The 24,356-nt window shown below is 41.6% G+C and overlaps 1 protein-coding gene across 1 annotated transcript; it reads left to right on the top strand.

Annotated features, from left to right (window-relative positions):
* Nucleotides 1-1,375: 1,375 nt before the first annotated feature.
* LOC116420954 (chymotrypsinogen A-like) lies at nt 1,376-23,236 on the top strand. The gene is made up of 6 exons (XM_031949223.1): nt 1,376-1,430; nt 3,115-3,205; nt 3,394-3,472; nt 17,622-17,802; nt 21,459-21,592; nt 23,063-23,236. The coding sequence occupies exons 1-6, from the start codon at nt 1,376-1,378 to the stop codon at nt 23,234-23,236; spliced, it is 714 nt and encodes a 237-aa protein (XP_031805083.1).
* Nucleotides 23,237-24,356: the final 1,120 nt, after the last annotated feature.

Here is a 24,356-nt window from a genome sequence, read left to right as displayed (position 1 = left end):
AAGTGAATGAGAATGAAGAGAGAATCCTGAAGAATACTATGTTACCAAATATGGCTTGATAGAGCAGGACCAAAATTCACTCGTTTAAATATGAGCAGTTATTAAGTTGATTGTATTAATGTACAATACTATTTTTAATGAAACATTTCATTGAACCAATATATATTACCAGGAAGACAATTTTCTGACAATGAGCCCTTACTTTGCTAGGCTAGTCCCCAGATATTTATTCAGTCAACGAGCATTTATTAAGCCTTTATAGTTCATCATGCATCCCTGGGTCCATTTTCAACATTTTTTTCAGCTTAATAAGACATCCTTAAATTTCTAAAAACATATTTTTAAAAATTTATTTTGGTCAATTAGCCAACATTTATATTCTCTCTCTTTCCTTAACCCCCCCCCCCAAATTTCATTCATTTTTTATTTATTTTTAAGACACATTGCTTTAAAACACATGTTGGGAGAGAAAAATGAGAACAAAAGGGAAAAACCATGGGAGAGAGATTAAAAAAAAAGTTTTTAATCAGAAAAAAGAAGTGAACCCAACATGTGTTGATTTACACTCAATTTCCATACTTGTCTTTCTGGATGCAGATGGTATCTTCTATCCAAAGTCTATCAGGATTGCTTTGGATAACCTCCACTTCCCAACTTTAAGCCCTGTTGGCAATTTAAATCCTTTTCAAGAACTCAAATCATATGTTACCATAAGTGCCTAATAAATGCCTGTTGCATTGAAGCTTCCTTTACCAGTCTGGGAGCTCCTTGGGGGCTATATCTCAGATTTCTCTCCATTAGTAAGCTCTCTGTAAATATTTTTTGAATGAATAAATGAGTTACTTGGAACAAAGGAAAAAGACTGGGAAGTAGAGGGCGCCATTTTGAAATTTGTCACCAGAAGGATAAGATTTATTTGCCTAAAGTCTTTAAGGCATGTATCAGGTCCTAGTAGAAGGCAAAGGGATGGATTCCTTGACCTCTGCTGGTAGCCCCCAGATAGCAAGTCTGTAGAGTCCCTGAGCTCTTGCATCCAAACAGAAAAACTCACCTCTGCAAGTGCAAAAGCAGAGCAAAGTTGTAGGGCAAGAAGAGGAGGCAGGTCAGAGCAGGGGAGGCAGAGCTGCAGATGGGGAGAAGAAGAGACTGGCCCCTTGGCCCTTGGAGAAGACCTCTCTGGGAAGAGGAAGAGGAGCAGCTGCCCCACCTGCTTATCACTCCAAGATGTCTTGGAGCTGGGTAGGGCAGTGGAGAAGGGCAGACCTGGCCTCTCCTGAGAGCTTACATGACAATGAAAGTGCCTCCCACTGGTGAGGGAAGGCAGATATAAGGGAGGGAGGGAAACACTGGGGCCAGCTAATCTCACCTGGGCACCATGGCATCGTTTCCAGCTCCTGTCCTGCCTGGGCCTCTGTGGCTGCTGTCCCTAGGTGAGTCCTGCTCCCTTGGATCCCTCACCCAGTGAGGGCCATTGTCAGCCCCTCATGAGCTCTCACAGAGTCAGGGAGGTGCCTGAAATAGATGCCTCTGCTGCTCTCACCTCTATCCCAGCACAAGTCACTTAAGCTCTGAGGAAGAAAAGGGAGGATGGATGGCTCTGGGGTCCCCTCCAGCAGTGGATGTCTGGACTGGACTAGGTGAAGGAGAGAGAGGGCTCCTTGGAAGCCATCCCCCCACTCCCTAATAATGGCATTCCCTGATTAAGAATTCACTTTGGAGGGTAATAAGTGCTTTTTTTTTTTTTTTTTTAACTTGCACTTATCCCTGAAAAGAGGTTTAGAGACAGTAGCTACAGCTTAGTAAAACTAGTCTGAAATTTTGCTTTCTTCTCAGAAATTGGCATTGGAAATCAGCTCTAGTTGAGAAATTTGGAGGAGAAAGTGATGTTAGATCTGAGTAATGGAGAGGCCTGAGGTAGAAGATGGGGGTGAGGGGAGGAGAATGGGTGGCCTGTAGAGTTGGGGAGCTACTGCCACCCCAGTCCTGGGTGGGCAGGGCCTGCCTCTGCTCTGCATTCCGGGGTGGGGAGGTAGCTGTGGCCTGAAGCCCAGAGACAATGTCTGGCACCTGAGAGGCTCTCCCACTCCCCAGACCAGGGCAAGGAGAGCCCACTCTAGGGAGAGCCTTTGTCGAAGGCTGATGGCAACTGGGAGGGACTTCAGCTGCCCTAGAGGCAATCCTTCATTTCCAGCTCCTTCCCTCTTCCATTCCTCTACAGAAATGGGACTGATGTTACAGGGGAGAGGGAGGAAATTCTTCCCCATATACTAGAGCTAGATCCCTTAAGAGCCCCTCAGGGTGAACCTGCAATGGGCTTCTCTCTTTTGTCCCTTGAGGTTTTGAGTCCTGGCTGGCATAGACTGTTCCCCCTCCTGAAACCCTGGACAGGTGTTGACCTTCAGCTCCCCTTATCCCCTTTCTCCTATTCCCTGCAGGTGAACTGGGTTTAACCCAAAGCTGATTACTATGGGGAACAAGAGGCTGGTCAGGGTTGAGGCGAGGGGTCTCCAGCAGCAGCTAAGACTTCAGAGGCCTGAGAGACTGGAGGGTGGAGAGGTGGGTAGAGCCCACCCAGCTCCTCCAAGGCTGGGAACCCTAAGCACCTTTATTTTCTCCATGCCCCTAGGCTGTGGTGTTCCTGCCGTTAACACTGACTTGAATAGTATGTGTTCATGATTGTCACTCTGGTCAAAATGCTGTTCCTGGTTCTGGTCCTGGCAAGTCTCTTGCAGAGTACCTAGACCTGCTTCATGGGAAGTGGAGCTATTACCTCCCCTCCACTTCCTTCCCCACCCCCAGATCTTTTCCTCTCCCTACAGGATAAAGGGAAGTGGGTGGAGGGTGGAATGGCCAGTGAGGGAAAAAAGAGGGATTGAGAGGCTCCAAGAAACCTCCTGGGTGGTTGGCAACAGCCTCATAAACATCAGCCTTCGTGACCCACAGCAGCTTCTGCCCTACTAGGCAAGGAGGAAATGCCAGTCCCAGATGGTGTCCAGCTTGGCAGGAGACCCAGCCAGTCTTGTCTGGGATCCTCTCTCATCCCAGTCTCCTCAGTCCTGCACCTCACCACGCTCTCTGGGCTGGAGGCTGGTGGACCTCTGTCTGCCCTCTGACTGTCCCTCGGTGCCCAGGGGAGGCTCCTGAGCTCTCCAAGTTTTCAGAATGCACATGATTCCTGTCTGTTCCCTTCCTTTCCAGAGAAGAGGTAACCACTTCTGCGGGGGCTCCCTCATCAGTAACAAATGGGTGCTCACAGCTACTCATTGCGATGTCATGTAGGTCAAAAAAAGGTTTTTCCTTCCCTCCTTTGGAGGGTGGTAGTGGTGGTGAAATGGGATGAGTTCTTGGGGTATTCAGTGACCTTTGATCCATGGGCCCTTCCCTTTGCTTTAGGACAACAGACAAGGTGATTGCTGGAATGCATGACATGAACTCTTATAGAGAAAAGGTCCAAGTTCTGAGGATTGCCAAGGTACAGTCTTGGCCTATAGGAAGGGGATGGAGGAGTGTGTGATGGGGTTGGGGATGGGTAGCTGGGGCTTCCTGCATGGACCAAGGACATGTACAAGAGAGAATTCAAGCATTTATGGTGAGCAGGCCTGTGTAAATAAAGATAGGCTCTCTGATGGGAACTAATAAAATCAAAGCTATGATTTAAGGTTATTAAGAGTTGACATTTAAAAGGGCTTATACAGAGTTAATAACAAGCATTTAATAAAGCTTCATGTGGCAAACATTGTGCTAAGTTCTGGGGAAACCACAAAAGGAAAAAAAAAAACTTAACCCCCCTAATCCAACCAAACCAAATCCAAATCCAACAACAAATAAAACCCTACTAAATCTGCAGAAAGCCCCAGGATCCCTACTTCCAGTTTTGATGGTAATTCACAGGCAGATAACCTTCTAACTATGTACATCAATACTCCTTTATTCCAAGAAGCCCAGGCATCTCATTCTAAATATCATCAGGCTGCTCAAGTTTTATGTTTTCAATTTGGAATAATAAGAGAGGAAGCTAGGAGCATAGTAAAAGCCTGTATGGCTTGCCTTCCTTTCCACGCTCCTACACTGCCTCCCGGGAAGAAGACCCAATGAAATCTGGCAAATGGATGTGACCCATTATAAATCTTTTGGTTGTCTGTCTTTTATCCACGTTGTGGTAGACACCTTTTCAGGATTCACTTTTGCAATACCAGGAGCAAAAGAGACAGCCCAAGTGCTCACTGAATTCCTCACACAAGCATTTGCCATTATGGGTGTGCCACATGCAATAAAAACAGACAATTGTCTTGCCTATACTTCCAAACGTTTTGCACACTTTTGTGCACAGTATAAGATTTTACACACCACTGGCATACCTTTTACTCCTTAAGGACAGACAATAGTAGAGAGGAGAAACAGAGACATTAAAACGCTCCTCCAAAAACAAAAGAAAGGGGGAGCCACAGGTAACCCTAGAGAACTTCTAAATCTAACTCTTTATATTATTAACTTCTTGATTTTTGACAAAGATGCACTGGCTCCGGCAGACAGGTTTTATAACCCGCTGGAAGGTCAGTGTCCAGTGGGAGTAGCTCCACTATCTTTAGAAAATCGCCAGGTGATGTGGAGTGACCCAGAAAGTGGTGACTGGAAGGGATCAGATAGGCTAACTGCTTGGGGGAGAGGGTTTGCTTGTATCTCTACAGGTGGAGAAGGAATCAGATGGGTGCCAATGAGCCGTATTTACCTTGTCTATTGCAAAGAGACGGAGCAGACCCTTGAAATGAAGGAGAAGACCCAAGAAATATCCGGTAGTTCTGTTGCTGATTGTGTTCACCATTGAAAGAGCATGGGAGTTATGGCGTTTGACTCATGGACATTCAAAATTGTTGGACTTCAAAACCCTCAGGAATCATTAAATTCTCTGAGATATAAGATTATTGTAGGACTTGAAAACCCTCAGGAATCATTGGATTCTCTGAGAAATGATAAGACTGTTACAGGACTTTAAAATCTGCTGGAATCATTGGATTCCCTAACACATAAAAAGACTTTTGCAGGACTTCAAAAACTTAGGGAGATCATTGGATTCCCTGACATTTGAACCAATGGACAATTGATTGGTTTTGGACTATCTCTTGGCTGCTGAAGAAGGCGTATGTGTGACTGTTGTTTACATACCCTCCTTCTAGGACTTCTGGCGATCTTTTACAACACCATGTTAATTTATATTGTTTGCTATTCCGCTACTTGCGTGTACAATTCATGTTTGTTATACCACATCGAGCCTGCACTGAATGAGGGGAGGGTCATCACTAATAGCCTCTGCGTTATTGCTATGTGCTTGTGTAACACCTCCCATGATGATGTGTTTGTGTATAAGACCCTTCAGCCCAGAAACCCACTAGCAATCTCCACTTTCCTTTGGTGCTTTTCATCTCCCTTCCTGAGATGTCAGGGAGGGCGTGATCATCTCCTTTTTAGTGCTTTCACCTCCTTTCTTGAGAAGTTAGGGAAGGTGTGATCACCTCCCCTTGCGGACTCTGAGCTCCCTGAGGAGTCAGGGATGGCATGACCACCTGTGTTCTAAAACAAAAGAAAGTGGGAGATGTAATGGGCTGAAGCTTGAGTTGATGCACTGAGGTCCCAAGCACATGAGACTAAACAGTAATTGTACCATACTCTATTAATATATATGCTTGGAGAAAGAATGGCCCCCGCCCACTCTTTGTGCAAGTCCTGATGTGTTGTATAGGAAATGACAATTTTGGTGGGTGGAGGCAGAGGGATGGAGAGAGGGGCAGAAAGAGATTCTGGCTGTCTTCTGGTCTGGCTGGCTTCTTGACTCAGCTGCACACATTGCAATCGTGAGCCTCCCTTCACCTCCAATCCTTCTTCACCTCTACTGAGAATAAAGATTGAAGATTTTCCCTTAACTTGAATTCCTGACTCCGGTTGATTTTAAAATACGTGGTCATCACAGAGAATGGTTTGATTTCTTATAAATTAGAGTCAATTTTCTATATATTTTGGAAATGAGGCCTTTATCAGAACCTTTAACTGTGAAAATGTTTTCCCAGTTTGTTGCTTCCCTTCTAATCTGTTTGTATTAGTTTTGTTTGTACAAAGGCTTTTTAATTTGATGTAATCAAAATTTTCTATTTTGTGATCAATAATGATCTCTAGTTCATCTTTGGTCACAAATTTCTTCCTCCTTCACAAGTCTGAGAGATAAACTATCCTATGTTCCTCTAATTTATTTATAATCTCGATCTTTATGCCTAAATCATGGACCCATTTTGGTCTTATCTTGGTATATGGTGTTGTGTGGTCCATGCCTAATTTAAAGGCAGAAAATTTATAAGCCAATCCATAACCTATTTTAAATGCATGTGAGATTCCTACAATGGTTGATCACATGCCTAACTGCTTCTCCAGATTGGAGTGAAGCCATAAAAAACTGAGAATGTGTATCCACAGTAACATAGAGGCTCTGTCTTTTAAAATGAGTAATTTTACTCATTGGTCTTAAAACATCAAATTTCAAACCATAAGGGTTTTGTCCTATAGGGAGCATAGGAGAGTGAAAAGAAAGACAAACTGTACAGTCTTTTGCCATACTCCTAGCTTCCTCTTTAGTTATCACAATTTGCAAATATAAGGCTCTAATAGCCTGATTATAAAAGATATGATTTGAAAGTCCACTCTGAAAATGGATATATAGGATATAATATTTATCTGAGTGTTTTCTCACTCATTCTTGAAGTTCTTTAAAGAGCTGATAATATATTTTAAAAACTACAAATTTTACTTGAGCTGTGGCAATTCTTGGTACCACATCTACTAAATAAGCTGAATCAAAATTTATTTTTACATACCCACGTGCAAGACTTAGAGCTGTAGCCAATAAACTTTTTCACTCTGGGATGGTTTCATAGTACACATCAATTTGTGCATTGATATGAGAGATATATAATTCACCAGGTCTTGTCCTAGATAATTTTACTACCTTCTCAATGGCTTTTATTGAAATTGTAACCACAAGCACAGGGTAAATTTTAAATTATTTATTTGATTGTACTGGGAGGTTCACCCACTTCATACTGTCTCCTTGATGAAGGATTTCTAAGGGTGCCTTTTTTATAACAAAATTTTATATTTCCAATACTTTTAAAATTATTTTTTCAGCCATATTAGATAAAGCCAATTCAATCTCTTTTAGAGCCTCTAGAGCTTCTTTTTTAAAATGATATTGTGAGTTTAAAGCACTGTTTCCTCTTAAAGATAGTACCACCTTAACTCTTGGAGATACTTATCTCACAAGAGCAAAGTCATCAGCCACACAGTAGAGCTGTTCTTTATGCCATGTGGCAAGTCTGTCCATTCAAATCCTTTATAAGGCTCAGCTGGATTAATGCTGGCCACTGAAAAGATAAATTCCTTCATATCCTCCTTATCTAGGGAAATAAATTTCTTAATCCTAAAAGACCATTCCTCAAGCAATTGAGGAGATGGAAGCCCAAGCTGAAGAGCTTCTACTGTCTCCACATGTCCATTTACTTTTCTGGGATCAATAAACATTCCCCATTCCCCAAATTTCCTTTTTATAGCAAAGTTAAAGGGATTCCAAGGACTTAAGAGAAGCTTGTAAATGTCCTTGGTTAAGTCTTTTCTGTCCTATGCCTAATGAAATTTGAATTTTTTCATTTTTTAAGAAGTCTCTACCCCATTGATTAATAGGGGACTTTTCAATTGTAAAATAAATAAATTTTTCTGTTTTAAATTTAAATTTCGATTTCCAAAAGGTAGTACTAATTTTAGCTATCATAGATCCTTTTATGCCAGACATATACGTATTTGCTGTAGTCTTTAACCAATTACTAGTCCAGCTGGGCACATCTAATAGTTGTATTATCTACATCTATGCCCACCAACCTTTTCGATAGTCTGCTTTTCATACAGATAATGAGCAAAGGACGCTCGGCTATGAAAACTTCCATCCTTGATATCCTTAAATTCTCTTGCCTAAAGTCAAAGTTTGAATTACTAATACTGAATTGTTTTCCAGGAGTGTGAATCAATAGATCTGATGTTACTTCTCCTCCTGGGTCATATCTATCTATACTAGTGATTAAGGCAGCAGTTTTCCAAATCATTCTATAAATAAACACTGTTTTATAAATACTTGTAGGGGGTTGGCAATCAAGCCAACCTGTGGAAGTGAAAATTCCATGGGGTAAGCAAAGGGGAGTTCCAATTCTCCAAAGACTATCCTTGCAGTTCTATAGGTATAAAACTCCACTCTCTCTAACTGCAATATCTGCTTAGAAACTAACTCAGCTGTGTTCTTAAAGATTTGCTGAATACCATAGCAATTACTGTTCTCAAGATGCCACAAGTCTTTCTTGGCTCGGGCCATAAAACCTACTGCATTAACTGTTACTATTTGAATTTGAATCAGCCATTCAGGAGGCTAATCAATTTCTGTTATAACAGATATATCAGCTCTTTGATTAATCATTCCTAAGAATGGCCTGTTTTCTATATAAATAGTACAAATGGGTTGTTCTTGCCCAATCATTTGAGTAAAATTCACCTCACCAAAAGAATGTAATGGGAATGCTTTAGCAATTGGATGATCTCCCTTTAAGTTAAGTTGTTCCATATATTTTAATATCATAGTATGTACAATCACAAATGCATAGTCTGAAAGTCCGATTACTAATCTATCGCCAGCCTTAGGTTGTACCTCAACACGTGCAGTAGTCCATGGGTTAATGTTAAAACCCTTAACTGCATTCACCAAATACTGTATATATTTCTCATCAAAGCCTGATCCTAATCTATCTAGTATGTTTTTGGGGTCCTCATGGGACCCCCTCGCCACTTTCCCTGAACCGCACTATTATTTCCTCTTCCTGGTCCTACAAAATTTTACCACATGGCCTATCTTGCCCCAAGCAAGGTCAAGGAATTTTCTGCCTCCTATTGGTCACTTACGGCATTGAGCTTGGAAATGTCCTTTTCTGCCACAGTTATAACTTTTCTTTCCTTCTATCTTCCTATCCTCCTTCTGTGTGAATCCCTGAGCTACGTCATTGCCTCTGCATTAATAGCCTCATAATCTGCTTCATTACATCTATCTATAATTTCAGAGATAGGAACTTCTTTAGCGAGTTCAGCCACTATATTTCTGCATACCTTGTTCATTCCCTCTTTTAACAATTGCCTGAAAAGAAGGTCAGAAGCACTATTTTTCCATATAGCTGTGTCAACTGCTGTTTTAAATCAGGACATATAATCTTGAATAGATTCTCAGGAGGCCCTGTTTTATTGAAGTGAGATGTTGCTGTACTAGCCCCTCCCTATTTACTCTCTCCCAAGCCTGCATAGCACATTGTGAGATAGGTGCAAACACACTCACATCGTATAATATTTGGGCCTGAGCTGTGGAATAGCGGCCTGTGACAGCAATTATTAGCACAGACTCTTTCTAGTCCTGATGGTCATTGGCCACAGCATATTTCTGAGCTGATTTAGTAAATTCTGATAGCCACACTGCTGACTGACCAGCAGTGAAACAAGCAAATGTTGTACATTTCCAATCATTCGGGGTAAGGGCATATCTACTCGATATCAGTTATAAAATTTGTACAGTATAGGACGCGTTTGGGCCATAGCTTTCACAAGCTTATTTTGCCTCTTTTAACATTTTAAATGGGATTAGAACATGTGTTCCACTTCCTACCCCATAGCTCTCTATAGCATAGGCCTGTAGACCCCAATCAACAGCAGCTGACTCCATTAAACCTTCCTGTAAAGATGTAGGGGATTGTTTTTTCTGTGCTCAAGGGGAAAAACACTTGGTCTTTGTAAAGCAATCTCCTGTCTTCTCTGGCTCAATCTGTAGCCAGGGCTCTGGCTTATCTCTCTATTCTAACTTCCTTTCTCAGTTTCTTCTGCCTCAGTTTTTTTCCAGAACTGTTGTACTTCCTGGTCTAATTGCTGTAACCTGGCCTTTGCTTTATCTCCTATTTCTGCTTGAAGGCCTACTTCCTGCATCTTTTGTTCCATCTGTCTAATTTCCTCACCCTTCTTCTCTTGCTGAGCTGTACTTAAGGGACTTAAGGGCTGGAGGCACATATCCTGATAAGCCTTCTAATGAAGGATAAATATTTTTGGCATTGGGGAAAACTCCTGCTTTTCTTTTTCTTTGGGTGTATTTTTTGTTAAAGAATCATCCTTTCTAATTTCTTTTAATTCATAAGCTTGCTGTTTATTTACAACTCTACTCTTGTGTCTGGTAAGATTGACCAATAATGTATCTCTACCTTCTCTTCTGGATGAGGAATTGTTATGCCTTCTTGGATATCAATTTTTAATAATTAATTAATATCTCAAGGCTTAGCGATGTATATATTATGCCTCACATCTGGCACCATATAACCGCTAATCTCACCTTATTCCTAGGCCTTTTCAAAGGGGTCTCTGGTAAATATAACATAATCTTACCTCGATTTTGAGGTCCTCAGAAGTCATCCAGCTGCTGTCTCATATGAACACAGTTTGAGCATAAAAGAGCACCTGAGAGTTTATGGCAAACAAGCTTAGACTTTATTCATGCGGTTTACACCTCACTTTAAGACCTCCTGCACTACCTTAGTATCTCTCCCCAAGGCCGAGCTCCAGGTGGAAAAGAGAAGAGAGAAAAGAGAGAGGCTTCCTTCCTTTTCAAGCTTATATGGAATCCATGAGGTCACAGGCACAAGCCAATCCATGATGAAGATTACCTCCTGAACTTGACAAGATCTCAGAGTGAGATTTTAGGATTCCCCTCATGGCTGGAGGTCCCACCCATGAAGGAAGTCCCTAAGTACTCAACTCCAATCACATTGGGGATCTTGAGACCATTGGTCTACTCCATCTCAACTGTGCTTGCCTGACCTTTCCAAAGGACCCTTACAGGAAATTATGACCAAAGAATAACTAGAGATCATTATTAATCACAAAATAGAAAACTTTGATTATATCAAATTGAAAATTTGTACAAGCAGAACTAATGCAGACAAGATTAGAAGGAAAGCAATAAACTGGGAAAACATTTTTACAGTCAAATGTTCTGATAAAGGCCTCTAATATATAGAGAATTGACTCTAATTTATAAGAACTCAAGTAATTCTCCAATTGATAAATGGTCAAAGGATATGAACAGACAATTCTCAAAGAAATTGAAACTATTTCTAGCCATATGAAAAGATGCTCCAAGTGATTATTAATCAGAGAAATGCAAATTAAGACAACTCTGAGATACTACTACACACCTATCAGATTGGCTAGAATGACAGGGAAAGATAATACAGAATGTTGGAGGGGGTGTGGGAAAACAGGGACACTAATACATTGTTGGTAGAATTGTGAATACATCCAGCCATTCTGGAGAGCAATTTGGAACTATGCCCAAACAGTTATCAAACTGTGCATACCCTTTGATCCAGCAGTGCTACTATTGGGCTTATATCCCAAAGACATCTATAAGAAGGGAAAGGGACCTGGATGTGCAAGAATATTTGTGGCAGCCCTCTTTGTAGTAGCCAGAAACTGGAAACTGAGTGGATGCCCATCAGTGGGAGAATGGCTGAATAAATTGTGGTACATAAATATTATGGAATATTATTGTTCTGTAAGAAATGACCAGCAGAATGATTTCAGAGAGGCCTGGAGAGACTTACATGAACTGATGCTGAATGAAATGAGCAGAACCAGGAGATCATTATATACTTCAACAACAATACTATATGATGATCAGTTTTGATGGACGTGGCCATCTCCAGCAATGAGATGAACCAAATCAGCTCCAATAGAGTAGCAATGAACTGAACCAGCTACACCCAGTGAAAGAACTCTGGGAGATGACTATGAACCACTACATAGAATTCCCAATCCTTCTATTTTTGTCCACCTGCATTTTTGATTTCCCTTCACAGGCTAATTGTACACTATTTCGAAATCCAATTCTTCTTGTGCAGCAAAATAACTGTATGGACATATATACACATATTGTATTTAATATATACTTTAACATATTTAACATGTATTGGTCAACCAGCCATCTGGAGGAGGGAGTGGGAGGATGGAGGGGAAAATGGGAACAAAAGGTTTTGCAATTGTCAATGCTGAAAAATTACCCATGCATATAACTGGTAAATAAAAAGCTATAATAAAAATTTTTTTTAATTTCATCATCTGGAAATTGTCTTGAACTCAGACTTCTGATGCCAAGTCTAGAGCTCTATTCAGTTCACTGCTAGCTGCCTATACTTCTTTCATATAGAAACATTGGTAAGAAAACCCTTCTATTACAGATCCTGTTGTACGAGTAAACTCTCATGTTGTTACTCAGAGCACTGAGAAGTGGTGATTTGCTTGGGTCAAAATAGTGCAGCAAGGGTGGATTTGAACCTGGTTTCCTGTCCCTAAAGCACACTACCATCCTGAATGAAATATTGCACAACTAATAAAATAAAGACCAACACATAGAAAAAATACAAAGAAATTGGCAAAGATTCATAAAATAATGCAAAGTGAGGGCCAAGAAACTGAAGCAGAAGGAGTGTTCATTAATTATGAACCCCGAAAGAAGAAAAGTGAATGAGAATGAGGAGAGAATCCTGAAGAATGCTAAGAGCAATTCACTAAAATATGGCTTGGATAGAGTATTCGTTTAAATATGAGCAGTTATTAAGTTAAGTTGGTTGTATTAATGTACAATACTGTTTTTTAATGAACATTTCATTGAACCAATATGTATTACCAGGAAGCCAATTTTCTGACAATGAGCACCAACTTTACTAGGCTAGTCCCTGGATGTTTAGTTAGTCAGTCAACCAGTATTTATTAAGCCCTTATAGTTCATCATGCATCCCTGGGTCCATTTTCAACATTTTTTTTTCAGCTTAATAAGGCATGCTTAAATTTTTAAAAACATATTTTGAAAAATGTATTTTGGTCAATTAGCCAACATTTATATTCTCTCTCTTTCCTTAAACCTCTGCCCCCAATTTCATTTATTCTTTATTTATTTTTAAGACACATTGCTTTAAAACATATATTAGGAGAGAAAAATGAGAACAAAAGGGAAAAACAATGGGAGAGAGAGAAAAAAAGGCTTTATAGTCAAAAAAAGAGAAGTGAACCTAACATGTGTTGATTTACATTCAATTTCCATAGTTCTTAAACTGGGATGCAGATGGCATCGTCTATCCAAAGTCTATTGGGATTGCCTTGGATTACCTCCATTCCCCAATTTTAAGCCCTGCTGGCCATTTAAATCCTTTTCAAGAACTCGAATCATATGTTATCATAAGTGCCTAATAAATGCCTGTTGCATTGAAGCTTCCTTTACCAGTCTGGGAGCTCCTTGAGGGCTATATGTCAGATTTCTCTCCATTAGTAAGCTCTATGTAAATATTTTTTGAATGAATAAATGAGTTACTTAGAACAAAGGAAAGAAAGACAGAGCAGGCGTATTTGAAATTTGTCATGAAGGATGAGTTGTTACCTAAAGTCTTTAAGGCATGTATCAGGTCCTAGTAGAAGGCAAAGGGATGGATTCCTTGACCTCTGCTGGTAGCTGAAGCGAATCCACATGAGGACCTAGTCTTGCATCAAACAGGAGCTCAATTTCAGGAGCAAAGTTGTAGGGCAAGAAAAGGAGGCAGGTCAGGACAGGGGAGGCAGCAGGGGAGGCAGAGCTGCAGATGGGGAGAAGAAGAGACTGGACCCTTGGCCCTTGGAGAAGACCTCTCTGGGAAGAGGAAGAGACAGCCTTCCTGCTTATCCTCAAAGGTGTCTTGGAGCTGGGGAGAACCTTGATGGAGAGAAGGTACATCTCCGGACTCTCAGGAGGCCAAGGCTAATGGCCCAGTGCCCCACTGGTGAGGAGAGCGAGATACTCTAGAGGAGGGAACTGGGCCAGCTGTCTCACCAGGCAACATGTCATTGTAGCTCCTGTCCTGCCTGGCCTTCGTGGCTGTAAATGTCCCAGGTGAGTCCTGTTCCTGATCCTCACCAACGGACATTGTCAGCCCCATGAGCTCTCACAAGTCAGGGGAGGTCCTGAATAGATGCACTCTGCTGCTACCTCTGTGTCAGCACAAGTCCCATGGCTCTGGGAAGGGGTGATGGATGGCCTCTGGGGTCCCCTCCAGCACTGGATGTCTGAACAGGACTCCAGTTGATGAGAGGGAGGGCCCCTGCTTTCACCCCACCCCTAATACTGGCATTCCTCAGATTAAGGTCACTTTGGAGGTAATAAGTGTTTTGTTTTTAACTTGCACTTATCCTGAACAGAGTTTCGAGACAGTAGTTTACAACAGTAAACTAGTCTGAAATTTGCTTTTCTTCGTAAATTGGTGTGAAATCAGCTGTTGGTTACAGGAGGAAATCTGGAGGAGAAAGTGATGTTAGATCTGAGTAATGGAGGCGCCTGAGGGAAGATGGGGGGGTGAGGGGAGGAGAATGGGGTGGCCCAGAGTTGGGGAGCTACCAAATTTCAGTCCTAGGTGGAGTGAGCTCCTGGCATTTGCATTTCCAGGTGGGGAAGCAGCTGTGGCCTGAAGCCCAGACAATGTCTGGGCACCTGGAGGCTCTCCCCACTCCCCAGACCCGGGCAGAGCCCACTGGGAAAACCTTGTTCAGGAAGGCTGATGGCAACCAGCAGGGGACTTCAGCTGTTCCTAGAGTGATCCTTCATTTCCAGCTCCATCTCCTCTTCTCATTCTCTGGCAGAAATGGGACTGAGATGTTACAGGGAGGAGAGTTCCTTCCCTCATATACCAAACCAGGGGATCATAAGAGCCTCAGGAGTGAACCCGGCAATGGGCTCTTTGTCCCTTGAGGTTTTGGTCCTGGACGCCATAGACCCTTCCTAAGCCCTGGACCAGATGTGGGCCTTAGCTCCCCTATCCTTTCTCCTATTTCCTGGGTGAACTGGGTTCAGCAAAGCTGATTATTCCTGGGAACAAGAGGCTGAGTGAGGGGTTGGGGCAAGGGAGTTCTACTCCAGTAACACCTAATACTTCAGGCCTGAAAGGAGACTAGGGGAATGGTTAGGGTCACCAGCTCGTCAAGGCTGGAACCTAGCACCTTTATTTCTCCATGTCCCTAGGCTTGTGGTGTTCCCGCCATTAAAGCCTCACCTGAATAGTATGTTCCATGATTGCCGTGGTCAAATACTGTTCCACGGATTCTTGGCCTAGCAGAGTCTCTCTGCAGGTGAGTACCTAGACCTGCTTCATGGGGGTGGAGCTATTATCCCCCTCCCCTCTTGCTTCTCACTCCAGATCTCTTCCTCTTCCTACAGGATAGGGGAAGTGGGTGGAGGGTGGAATAGCCGATGTGAGGGAGAAAGAGTTGAGAGGGCTCAAGAAACCTCCTGGGAGGCTGGCAACAACCTCATAAATATCAGCCTCCGTGACCCACAGCAACTTCTGCCCTACTAGGCAAGGAGGAAATGCCAGTCCTAGATGGTGTCCAGCTTGGCAGGAGACCCAGCCAGTCTTGTCTGGGATCCCTCTTCATCCCAGTCTCCCGGTCCTGCACCCCGACTACGTTCTCTGGGCCAAGGCTTGCTGGCCCTCTTGTCTGCCTCTGAGACTGTCCCTCGGTGTCCAGAGGAGACCCCTGAGCTCTCCAAGTTTTCAGAATGCACATGATTCCTGTCTGTTCCCTTCCTTTCCAGAGAAGAGGTAACCACTTCTGCGGGGGCTCCCTCATCAGTGGCACCAAATGGGTGCTCCCACAGCTACTCATTGCGATGTCCTTGTAGGTCAAAAAAGGTTTTCCTTCCCACTCCTTTGGAGGTGGTAGTGGTGGTGAAATGGGACGACTTCTTGGGATATTTGACCTTTGATCATGGGCCCTTCCCTCTGCTTTGGAGAACAGACAAGGTGATTGCTGGAATGCATGACCTGAAGTCTTATGAGAAAAGGTCAAGTTCTGAGGATTGCCAGGTACAGTCTTTGCCCAGGGAAGGGGATGGGAGGAGTGTGGGATGTGCTGGGGATGTGGCAGCTGGGGCTTCCTGCATGGACTAAGGGTATGTACAAGGGAGAATTCAAGCATTTATGGTGAGCAGGCCTGTGTAAATAAAGATCAGTTCTCTGATGGGAACTAATAAAATCCAAGCTATGATTTATGATTATTAAGAGCTGGCATTTAAAAAGGGCTTACAAGTTGGCCAACAAGCATTTATTAAGTGCTTCTTATGTGGGAAACATTGTGCTAAGTTCTGGGGAAACCACAAAAGGAAAAAAAAAAAAAAACAACCAATCCAACCAAACAAAAAAAACCCCCCAAAATCTGAAAGCCCAGGATCCCTACTCTCAAGGGACCTCACACTCAAATGGGGAAGACTGTGTTTAAATAATTGTGTACATGAAGGGTAAATTGGAGGCAGTCTCAGAGGGAAGGGCAGGGAAACTTGCAAATAGTTATAGCAATTTAAGATTTGAAAGGCACTTTACAAATACTATCTCATTGTGTTCTCAAGCAACTTTGGGAAGTTGATACACTTATTATTCCTATTTTGTGGATGAGGAAACTGAGGCAAGCAGAGATGAAGTGATTTGACCAAGTTTACCCAGTTAGTCAATATCTAAGGCAGAATTAGAATTCAAGTCTCCTTGGCTTTCCAGTCTAATACCATCTACTGTTCATGCAGCTGAAAGTCATGCAGAGGTAAGATTGAGCTAGTCTCAAGTAAGGCTGTGTATTTGAATTTGATCCCTTGTGAAGTAGGGAATGCAGGTCTTTGCCATTTTCCAGATGAGGAAACTCAAGCTCAGTGAGCTTCACTAACCTAGCCATGATTACACAGAGAGGACATAAATTGTTCCCATGGGGATGCAGGTATACAGTGGAACCTAACATTTTTTGTTTCAAGGTGAAATCCTCCTTAGCTTGCACCAACATAAGCTGTTGAAGAGCATACAGTAGCTGGGGAAAGCTGCTTCTTTCTGGAGGGGAGGAGAAGGTAGAAGAGACGTAAGCAGAAAAGCAAAGTTGAAGACAACTGTTCTAAGGACAACCTTTGAAGCTGATTCTTGGACCAAATTCAATGGCTGGGTTCAAATCCCATCTACTGCCTGTTCTAGCCGTGAGCAGGGCAGCTAGGGGGTGCAGTGGATGGAGTGCAAGGTCTGGTGTCCTCCTCCCGAGTTCCAACTTGGCCTCAGAAACTCCCTAGCTGTGGCTCAGTTTGTCTCAGTTTCCTCATTTGGAAAATGAGCTAGAAAAGATAATGACAAATGATTCCATTCTTTTTGCCAAGAAAATCCCAAATGGATGTCACCAAAATGATTCAATAATAAAGAAAAAAAAAAGTTTCCTAATACTTCGAGCAGGATAAAAGTGGAGTTGGTGTTCTTGTGAGGTAGTGAGTCCATCATCATCAGAAGTCTTCAAGGAAAGTCTGGATAACAGTGGTCAGGAAGGGCATAGAAGGGATTCTTCCAGATATTTAGCTGGACTGGGTCACTTTTGAAATTCCTCCTAATTCTGAGGCACTAGGAGGTGCCAATGAAGCTTTAGGGATGGGAGGGGAAGAGGTCTCAGTCTCCTGTCCCTGCTCTTCCTTTCAGGTCTTCAACTACAAAAATTTTGACAGTGGCACTCTTAGCAATGACATTACCCTGTTGAAATTGGCCACACCTGCCCGCTTCCAGAAGAATGTGTCACCTGTCTGCCTGCCCAGTGCCAGCGATGACTTCCCCGAAGACACTACCTGTGTTACAACTGGCTGGGGCAGGACCAAGTACTATGGTGAGTGTGAGAGGGGCTCAATGGGCACTAGATACTTTTGTATCTTCCATAGCACTTTTTGTTAGTTCGTTTACAATTAAGACCTCTCAGTCCAATTCACATACCCCAAACTACAAGACCATAGATTTTATTTTGTCTGAGAACTAAAAAACACATTAATTATTATTTTCTAAAAATGTCATCTTTTTTAGACTGACTTTACTTTCACCCAGGACTTTTTAATTAAATAGCAAAATCCTTCCATAATTTTAAGGCTTCAAGCTCAGCATAAACACAAACAAACTAAACCTTTTTGGGTAGCCGCTGTGTGTGGATGTTTTAAAGAATCCTTTCCATACTGGCTAACTGCCCCCTTTCAAGTCCATTTGTTTGAATAATTTGTAAGAGTTTCTGGTTCACTTGCAATTATCACAAAATATGAGAAGCAAATCCAGTAGTTAGATCTTCAACTTGGATTTAATTATAATACCAGCTCAATAAAATAAGGAATATTATTATAAAAATCATAAATATTAAATTGCTTATATTTAAGGTTACATAGTATAAGCTTTAAACAAATAAGAACCATATTTGCTCCTTGTCTCTTTCCAATCTCTTCTATGTGTGTTCAATCCAAATTTTTTTGAATATACCTGTAAGCAATGCGTATCTTATTGTTTTTTAAGTGACATTGCTATCTTTTTATTCCTATATTAGTTCAGATGTATTGCTCTCTTCTCTCCCTCCCATACCCTAAGTGTCAAGCCTCCTTGCAACAAAAGAAAACAATTGAGCAAAAATACTATCTACAGTGACCTAATTTAACAATGAAAATATAATTTTGTCCCTGGAGACCCCGGCCTCTCTCCTCTCTGCTGGAAGTAGGAGGGCATTTCAGATGATGTTTTTTTAAGAACCAATATTTGTTTTATGCATGTGTTTTTAGTAATTAGAATTTGATTTCCCACAGAATACTCCTTTAAAAAAAATGTTTATTTTTTAATTTTGTACACCACAATTGTAACCAAAAAAAACCCACTTTTTGTTATACAAGTTAATGATACTGGAGGAAACTGAGGGCAGGATGAAGTTAGGTGTATTTAATAATTTCTTAAATGGAAGAGATTTACTGGGACCAAATGGATGCATATGGTTTGGTCCCAGGGCTGAATAAGACTATGGTCTCCAAGAATCCAGGAAACGATGAGAGTTTTCAATGACTTGTATATACATGTGGCTCAGACTCAGGAGGTAGACTGAGGCAGGGGCAGAGTCAGGGTGCTGAGAGAAGAACAGGCAGAGGTATCCCGGACATAGGGAGAAGCACTTTGCTAAGTCCGTATCTGACATTCTGATACCTTGGGATGACATTCTGATATTCGAAAACATAAGAGCTTTTATCCTTATCAAATATTCTGATAAAGAGGGAGGAGAGGTTTTGCAGGACTGAGAAGCAGGAAAACTGAGTCAGGACTGGGTCAGGATAATTATGGAAACTGATGAGTGCAAATGGCTGAAATGAAGATCTCCCATAACCATTGACTAAAGTAGGCAAAGCCTGCAGGGCTAAGTTTCAGCTTCTTACAAAAATCATGTGCTAGGGGGGAAAGAAAGATTTACAGCCTGTCAACATTCCAGTTCCTAATCGAGAACAGAACCTATATCTGTCAGAATGTATAAGGGTACTGGGTGGGTCGAGACTTTTCTTGAGTTGCTCTATAAAAAGTTGCAAGTGGGCACTGGTAGCCCTCTCCTAGCTCAAACACATGCACTCCAGTTTGGATGACCCCAGCTCACGAGATCCTGAATAAAGTTTTGTTCTATACTGTAAGAATGCCCCTAGAGTTTAATTTTGGATAAAATTGTCCCACACACACTGAGAACTGTGGCATAACACATGAACCACCCAAAACCTATTTCCTTATGTATCATGTTGGGAGAGAAAAATTAGAACAAAAGGGGAAAATCTTGGTGGGGGTGGGAATAAACCAGAAAAAAAGAAGTGAATATAGTATGTGTTGATTTACATTCAGTGTCCATAGCTCTCTCTGTATGTGAATGGCGTTTTCCAGTCAAAGTTTATTGGAATTTCTTTGTATTACTGAACCAGGTCTTTCCTGATTCAACATCGCACAATCTTGCTGTTACTGTGTACCATGTATTCCTGGTGCTGCTTATTTCTCTCAGCATCGGTTCATGTCAATCTTTCAAGCCTTTCTAAGAGTAGTTTACAAATCATTTCCTATAGAACAATAATGTGCCATTGCTTTCATATACCAAAATGTATTCAGCCATTCCCCAACTGATGGGCAACCACTCATTTTTCCAATTCCTTGCCACCACAAAAAGCTGCTACAAACATCATCAAGCCATTCTCCAATTGAAAAATGGTCAAAGGATATGAACAGACAATTCTCAGATGAAGAAATTGAAACTATTTCTAGTCATATGAAAAGATGCTCCAAGTCATTATTAATCAAATACAAATTAAGACAACTCTAAGATACCACTACACACCTGTCAGATTGGCTAAGATGACGGGAAAAATAATGATGATTGTTGGAGGATGTGGGAAAACTGGGACGATGATGCATTGCTGGTGGAGTTGTGAACAGAATCCAACCATTTTATAGATGATTTGGAACTATGCTCAAAAGTTATCAAACTATGCATACCCTTTGATCCAACAGTGTTACTACTGGATTATATCCCAAAGAGATTATAAGAAGGAAAGGGACAGTATGTGCACGAATGTTTGTGGCAGCCCTTTTTGTGGTAATGAAACTGGAAACTGAATGGATGTCCATCAGTTGGAGAATGGCTGAATAAATTGTGGTATATAGAAAATTATGGAATATTACTGTTCTGTGAAGGCCAATAACAGGATGATTTCAAGAAAGGCCTGGAGACTTACATGAACTGATGCTGAGTGAAATGAGCAGGACCAGGAGATCATTATACTTCAACAACAATACTAGATGATGACTGAACCCCTGATGGATCAGGCCATCCTCAGCAACAAGATCAACCGTCATTTCTAATGGAACAGTAATGAACTGAATTAACTATATCCAGAAAAAGAACTCTGGGAGATGACGAAAACCATTACATTGAATTTGTCCCTATATTTATACACACAAATAACCTTTGATTTCCTTCACAAGCTAATTGTGTACACAATAATTAAGTCTGATTTCTTTTTGTACAACAAAATAATGTTTTGGTCATATACTTATTGTGTATCTAAGTTATATTTTAATATATTTAACATCTACTGGTCATCCTGCCATTTAGGGGAGGGTAGGGGGTAAGAGGTGAAAAATTGGAACAAGAGGTTTGGCAATTGTTAATGCTGTAAAGTTACCCATGTATATATCCTGTAAATTAAAGGCTTTTTTTCTTCTTTTATGGTTTCTTTGGGATACAAAGTAAAAACATTTCTAAAGAAAGTACTGAGCACTCTTTAATCACTTTTTCACAAAAGTGAATGAGAAAAGGGGGAGAGCCAAGCTTGGAACAGAGTCTGACATACTCTTCGGTCCAGATTCTATCCTTTCCCTATACTCTTCTCTTAAATCCTTCTTCATTTCTTCTTAAATCCTTCCCCTATACTCTACCTCTGCCCATTCAATTCACCAGCTCTGTTTAACCTACTCTCCTGTCTTTTGTCTCTGCAGCCAGCAGACTCCCAAACATCCTCCAACAGGCAGAGGTGCCCCTGCTATCCAATACTAACTGCAAGAACTACTTTGAGACTATCGTCAAGGACACCATGATCTGTGCTGGAGCCAATGGCATTTCTTCCTGCATGGTACCTGCCTCTCTCTGTCTCTCTCTTCTTTGGATTTTCTCCTCTCTTTTAGAATCACAAATGGAGTTGCCCTGAAAAGGATTTTATTAACTATATTACGAATGAGGAAACAGAGGTTAATAGGATATCAAAGTGATTTAGCATCCGGATAAAAAGTAGCAAAACCAGTCTCAATCTGGTGGTTCCCTCCCACCTCCAGTTCCATGGCATCCCTCCCCCTCAACAATCACTCTTACAGAAGGAGAGTGAGAAGGAACCTCAGGATGTCTAACCCATCTTCAGTCTCCCTACAAACTGCCTGTCACAAGTGGTTATCCATTTTTCCATTAAAACCACTCATAAAAAGGTACTCCCTGCCTAGTCTACTTTTAGACACATTTAACTGTGAGGAGCAGCTAGTTGGTGCAGTGGACAGAGTTCTGAACCTGCAATATCAGTTCAAATTTAGATGCAGATACTTACTTAGCTGGGTGACCTTGGGTGAGGCATTTCACCCTGTTTGCCTCAGTTTCCTTATCTGTAAAATGTATTGAGAGAAGAAAATGGAGAACCACTCTACTATCTTTGTCAAGAATACTGCAAATAGGGTCACAGAGTGTCAGATATGACTGACAACAATTGAACAACACAACTTCTCTTTTGTCTGGTTGGTGACACTGATGAAAGAACTGAGATCATATGGAGTAGCTGTGTGACACAGTGGCTAGAGCTCCAGCCCTGAAGTCAGGAGGACCGCAGTTCAAAATCTGGTCTCAGACACCTCCCAGCTGTGTGACCCTGGGAAAGTCACTTAACTCCGATTGCTTCAGAGGGGGGAAATAGAACTGAGATAAAGACATGAAAATATTTGAAGAGGCAAAAGCACTTGGATAAATGTCATCTTTATTATTTTTGTATTTTCTTCCCCTCCTGTAATTGAAAAGTTCAAAACAAGCCTCTATGGTGTAATGAGAGACAAGTCATAGTGTCATGATATTAATACCTGAAATAAGCCACCGAACTTTCAGTTCTACATCATTTTCATTTATTTCCATACCAACTTACAGCTTCAACAAGCTTCTAAGGCAGAAAAGATAAAATAGTGTTATCTCCTTATGATAGTATCCTTTTCTGTCATCCCATGAAGCCTCTGGTCACATGACAAGAAAGTATCAGCCCCAAGCTTCAAATTCAAGTCTTCTGAGTCTAAATCATGAGTCTAAAATCATGGGGGTGGGAAGAAGAAACCCGAAGGAAAAAGTGAATATAGCATGTGTTGATTTACATTAAGGGTCCATAGCTCTCTCTGGATGCAAATGGCGTTTTCCATCCAAAGTTTATTGGGATTTCTTTGGCTCACTGAACCACTGAGAAGAACTAGGTCTTTCATAGTTGACCATGGTGCAATCTTGCTAGTTGCCCTATAGCACCCTGAGCAGCTTTGGGGTGCTGACAGACTCTTTCAACCTCTCTTGTGTCTTGTCTCCTTAGGGTGACTCCGGTGGACCCCTTGTCTGCAAGAAAAACGGCACCTGGACCCTGGTTGGTATTACCTCCTGGGCAAGTACTAAGTGTACCACCCACCCCTTGATTACCCCGGAAGGAGTCCTGAGATTCATCTCCTTTATCCGGAAAATCCTGTACAACTGGGCCATTTCCCCATAAAAGTGGAATTTTCAGCTCTCATCCCCAATGCCAACAAATGTATCCTATACAGACATTCAGCCTGTTTTCTTTGCCTTCAGAAGAGATCTAAATTCCCATCGCATGTAGAACAACCAGTCCTCAGAGAGCCTGGCATGGTCCCAGGAGCCCATAACTTTGGCAGGAGCTTCTGGGGATACTGGTTTCATTTCTAGTGATGATGTTGCTGAGAGAGTTGAGAAGAGGCACAGGACTTATTTCTGCAACTCCATCAGGCAGAATGTAATGTCTAAGCCTCGAAGTTAGAGTTCAGCAAGTACCCCTCTTTAGGAGAATATCTTTCATCGATGACTTTCCTCAAATTGCCTGACTTGTTTGGGTACTTCTGGATATCATCTCTAATTTTTCCCAACAGACACGTTTACATGCCCTCATTTCCCTTAATGACTTCTTAGAACATATTCTAGGAAGACATTGCCTGGAAGGTAGGGAAGGTCTGGGGACTATCCCATATGCTGATCAACAGCTAGAACTAGAGCTATTTAACTTTAAAAAAAGACAAGGAGAATGGGGCATGAAAGCTTTCACCTGAAATTTGAAGAGCTGACTGAAACTCTCTAGACTGAAACTGTCTATTAATTTCATGGGATAATGGAAGATAGTTGCTCTACAGGCAAGGACTTAGTTCAAATTCTCTGTCATCGAAGCTGCTACCTGTTGCAGGATGTATATGGGAAAGAGGATTAAGAACACTGATTGTGAGAGAATCAGATTTATGTTCAGTGTAAAGAAATACTTCCCAACAGCTAGGAACTCTTTTCCAGAATTAAGGAAATAGCATTAGGAGGTAATGGGTTTTCTTTTATTTCCTTTGGTTTATTTTTTAAGCTTTTAATTTTCAAAACATATGCTGGGATAATTTCACAACATTGACCCTTGCATAGCATCTGTGTTTCAGATTTTTTCCTCCTTTCCCCCATCCCCCCCCCCAGATGGCAAGAAATTTGGATTTCCTTTTGATGGAGTTCTTCAAAGATGTTCTAGATAATGACTTGTAGTCTGGGTATTACTCTACAGGTATAGATTGTATGAGGTGGACTCCAAATTTTCTTCCAAGGTTGAAATCTTGTGGTGAATTTGT

This window comes from Sarcophilus harrisii, chromosome 2, assembly GCF_902635505.1.
Source record: "Sarcophilus harrisii chromosome 2, mSarHar1.11, whole genome shotgun sequence".
Classification (NCBI taxonomy): Eukaryota; Metazoa; Chordata; class Mammalia; order Dasyuromorphia; family Dasyuridae; genus Sarcophilus; species Sarcophilus harrisii.
The sequence above is the reverse complement of the archived record's forward strand: the minus strand, read 5'-3'. Positions and strand labels throughout refer to the sequence as shown.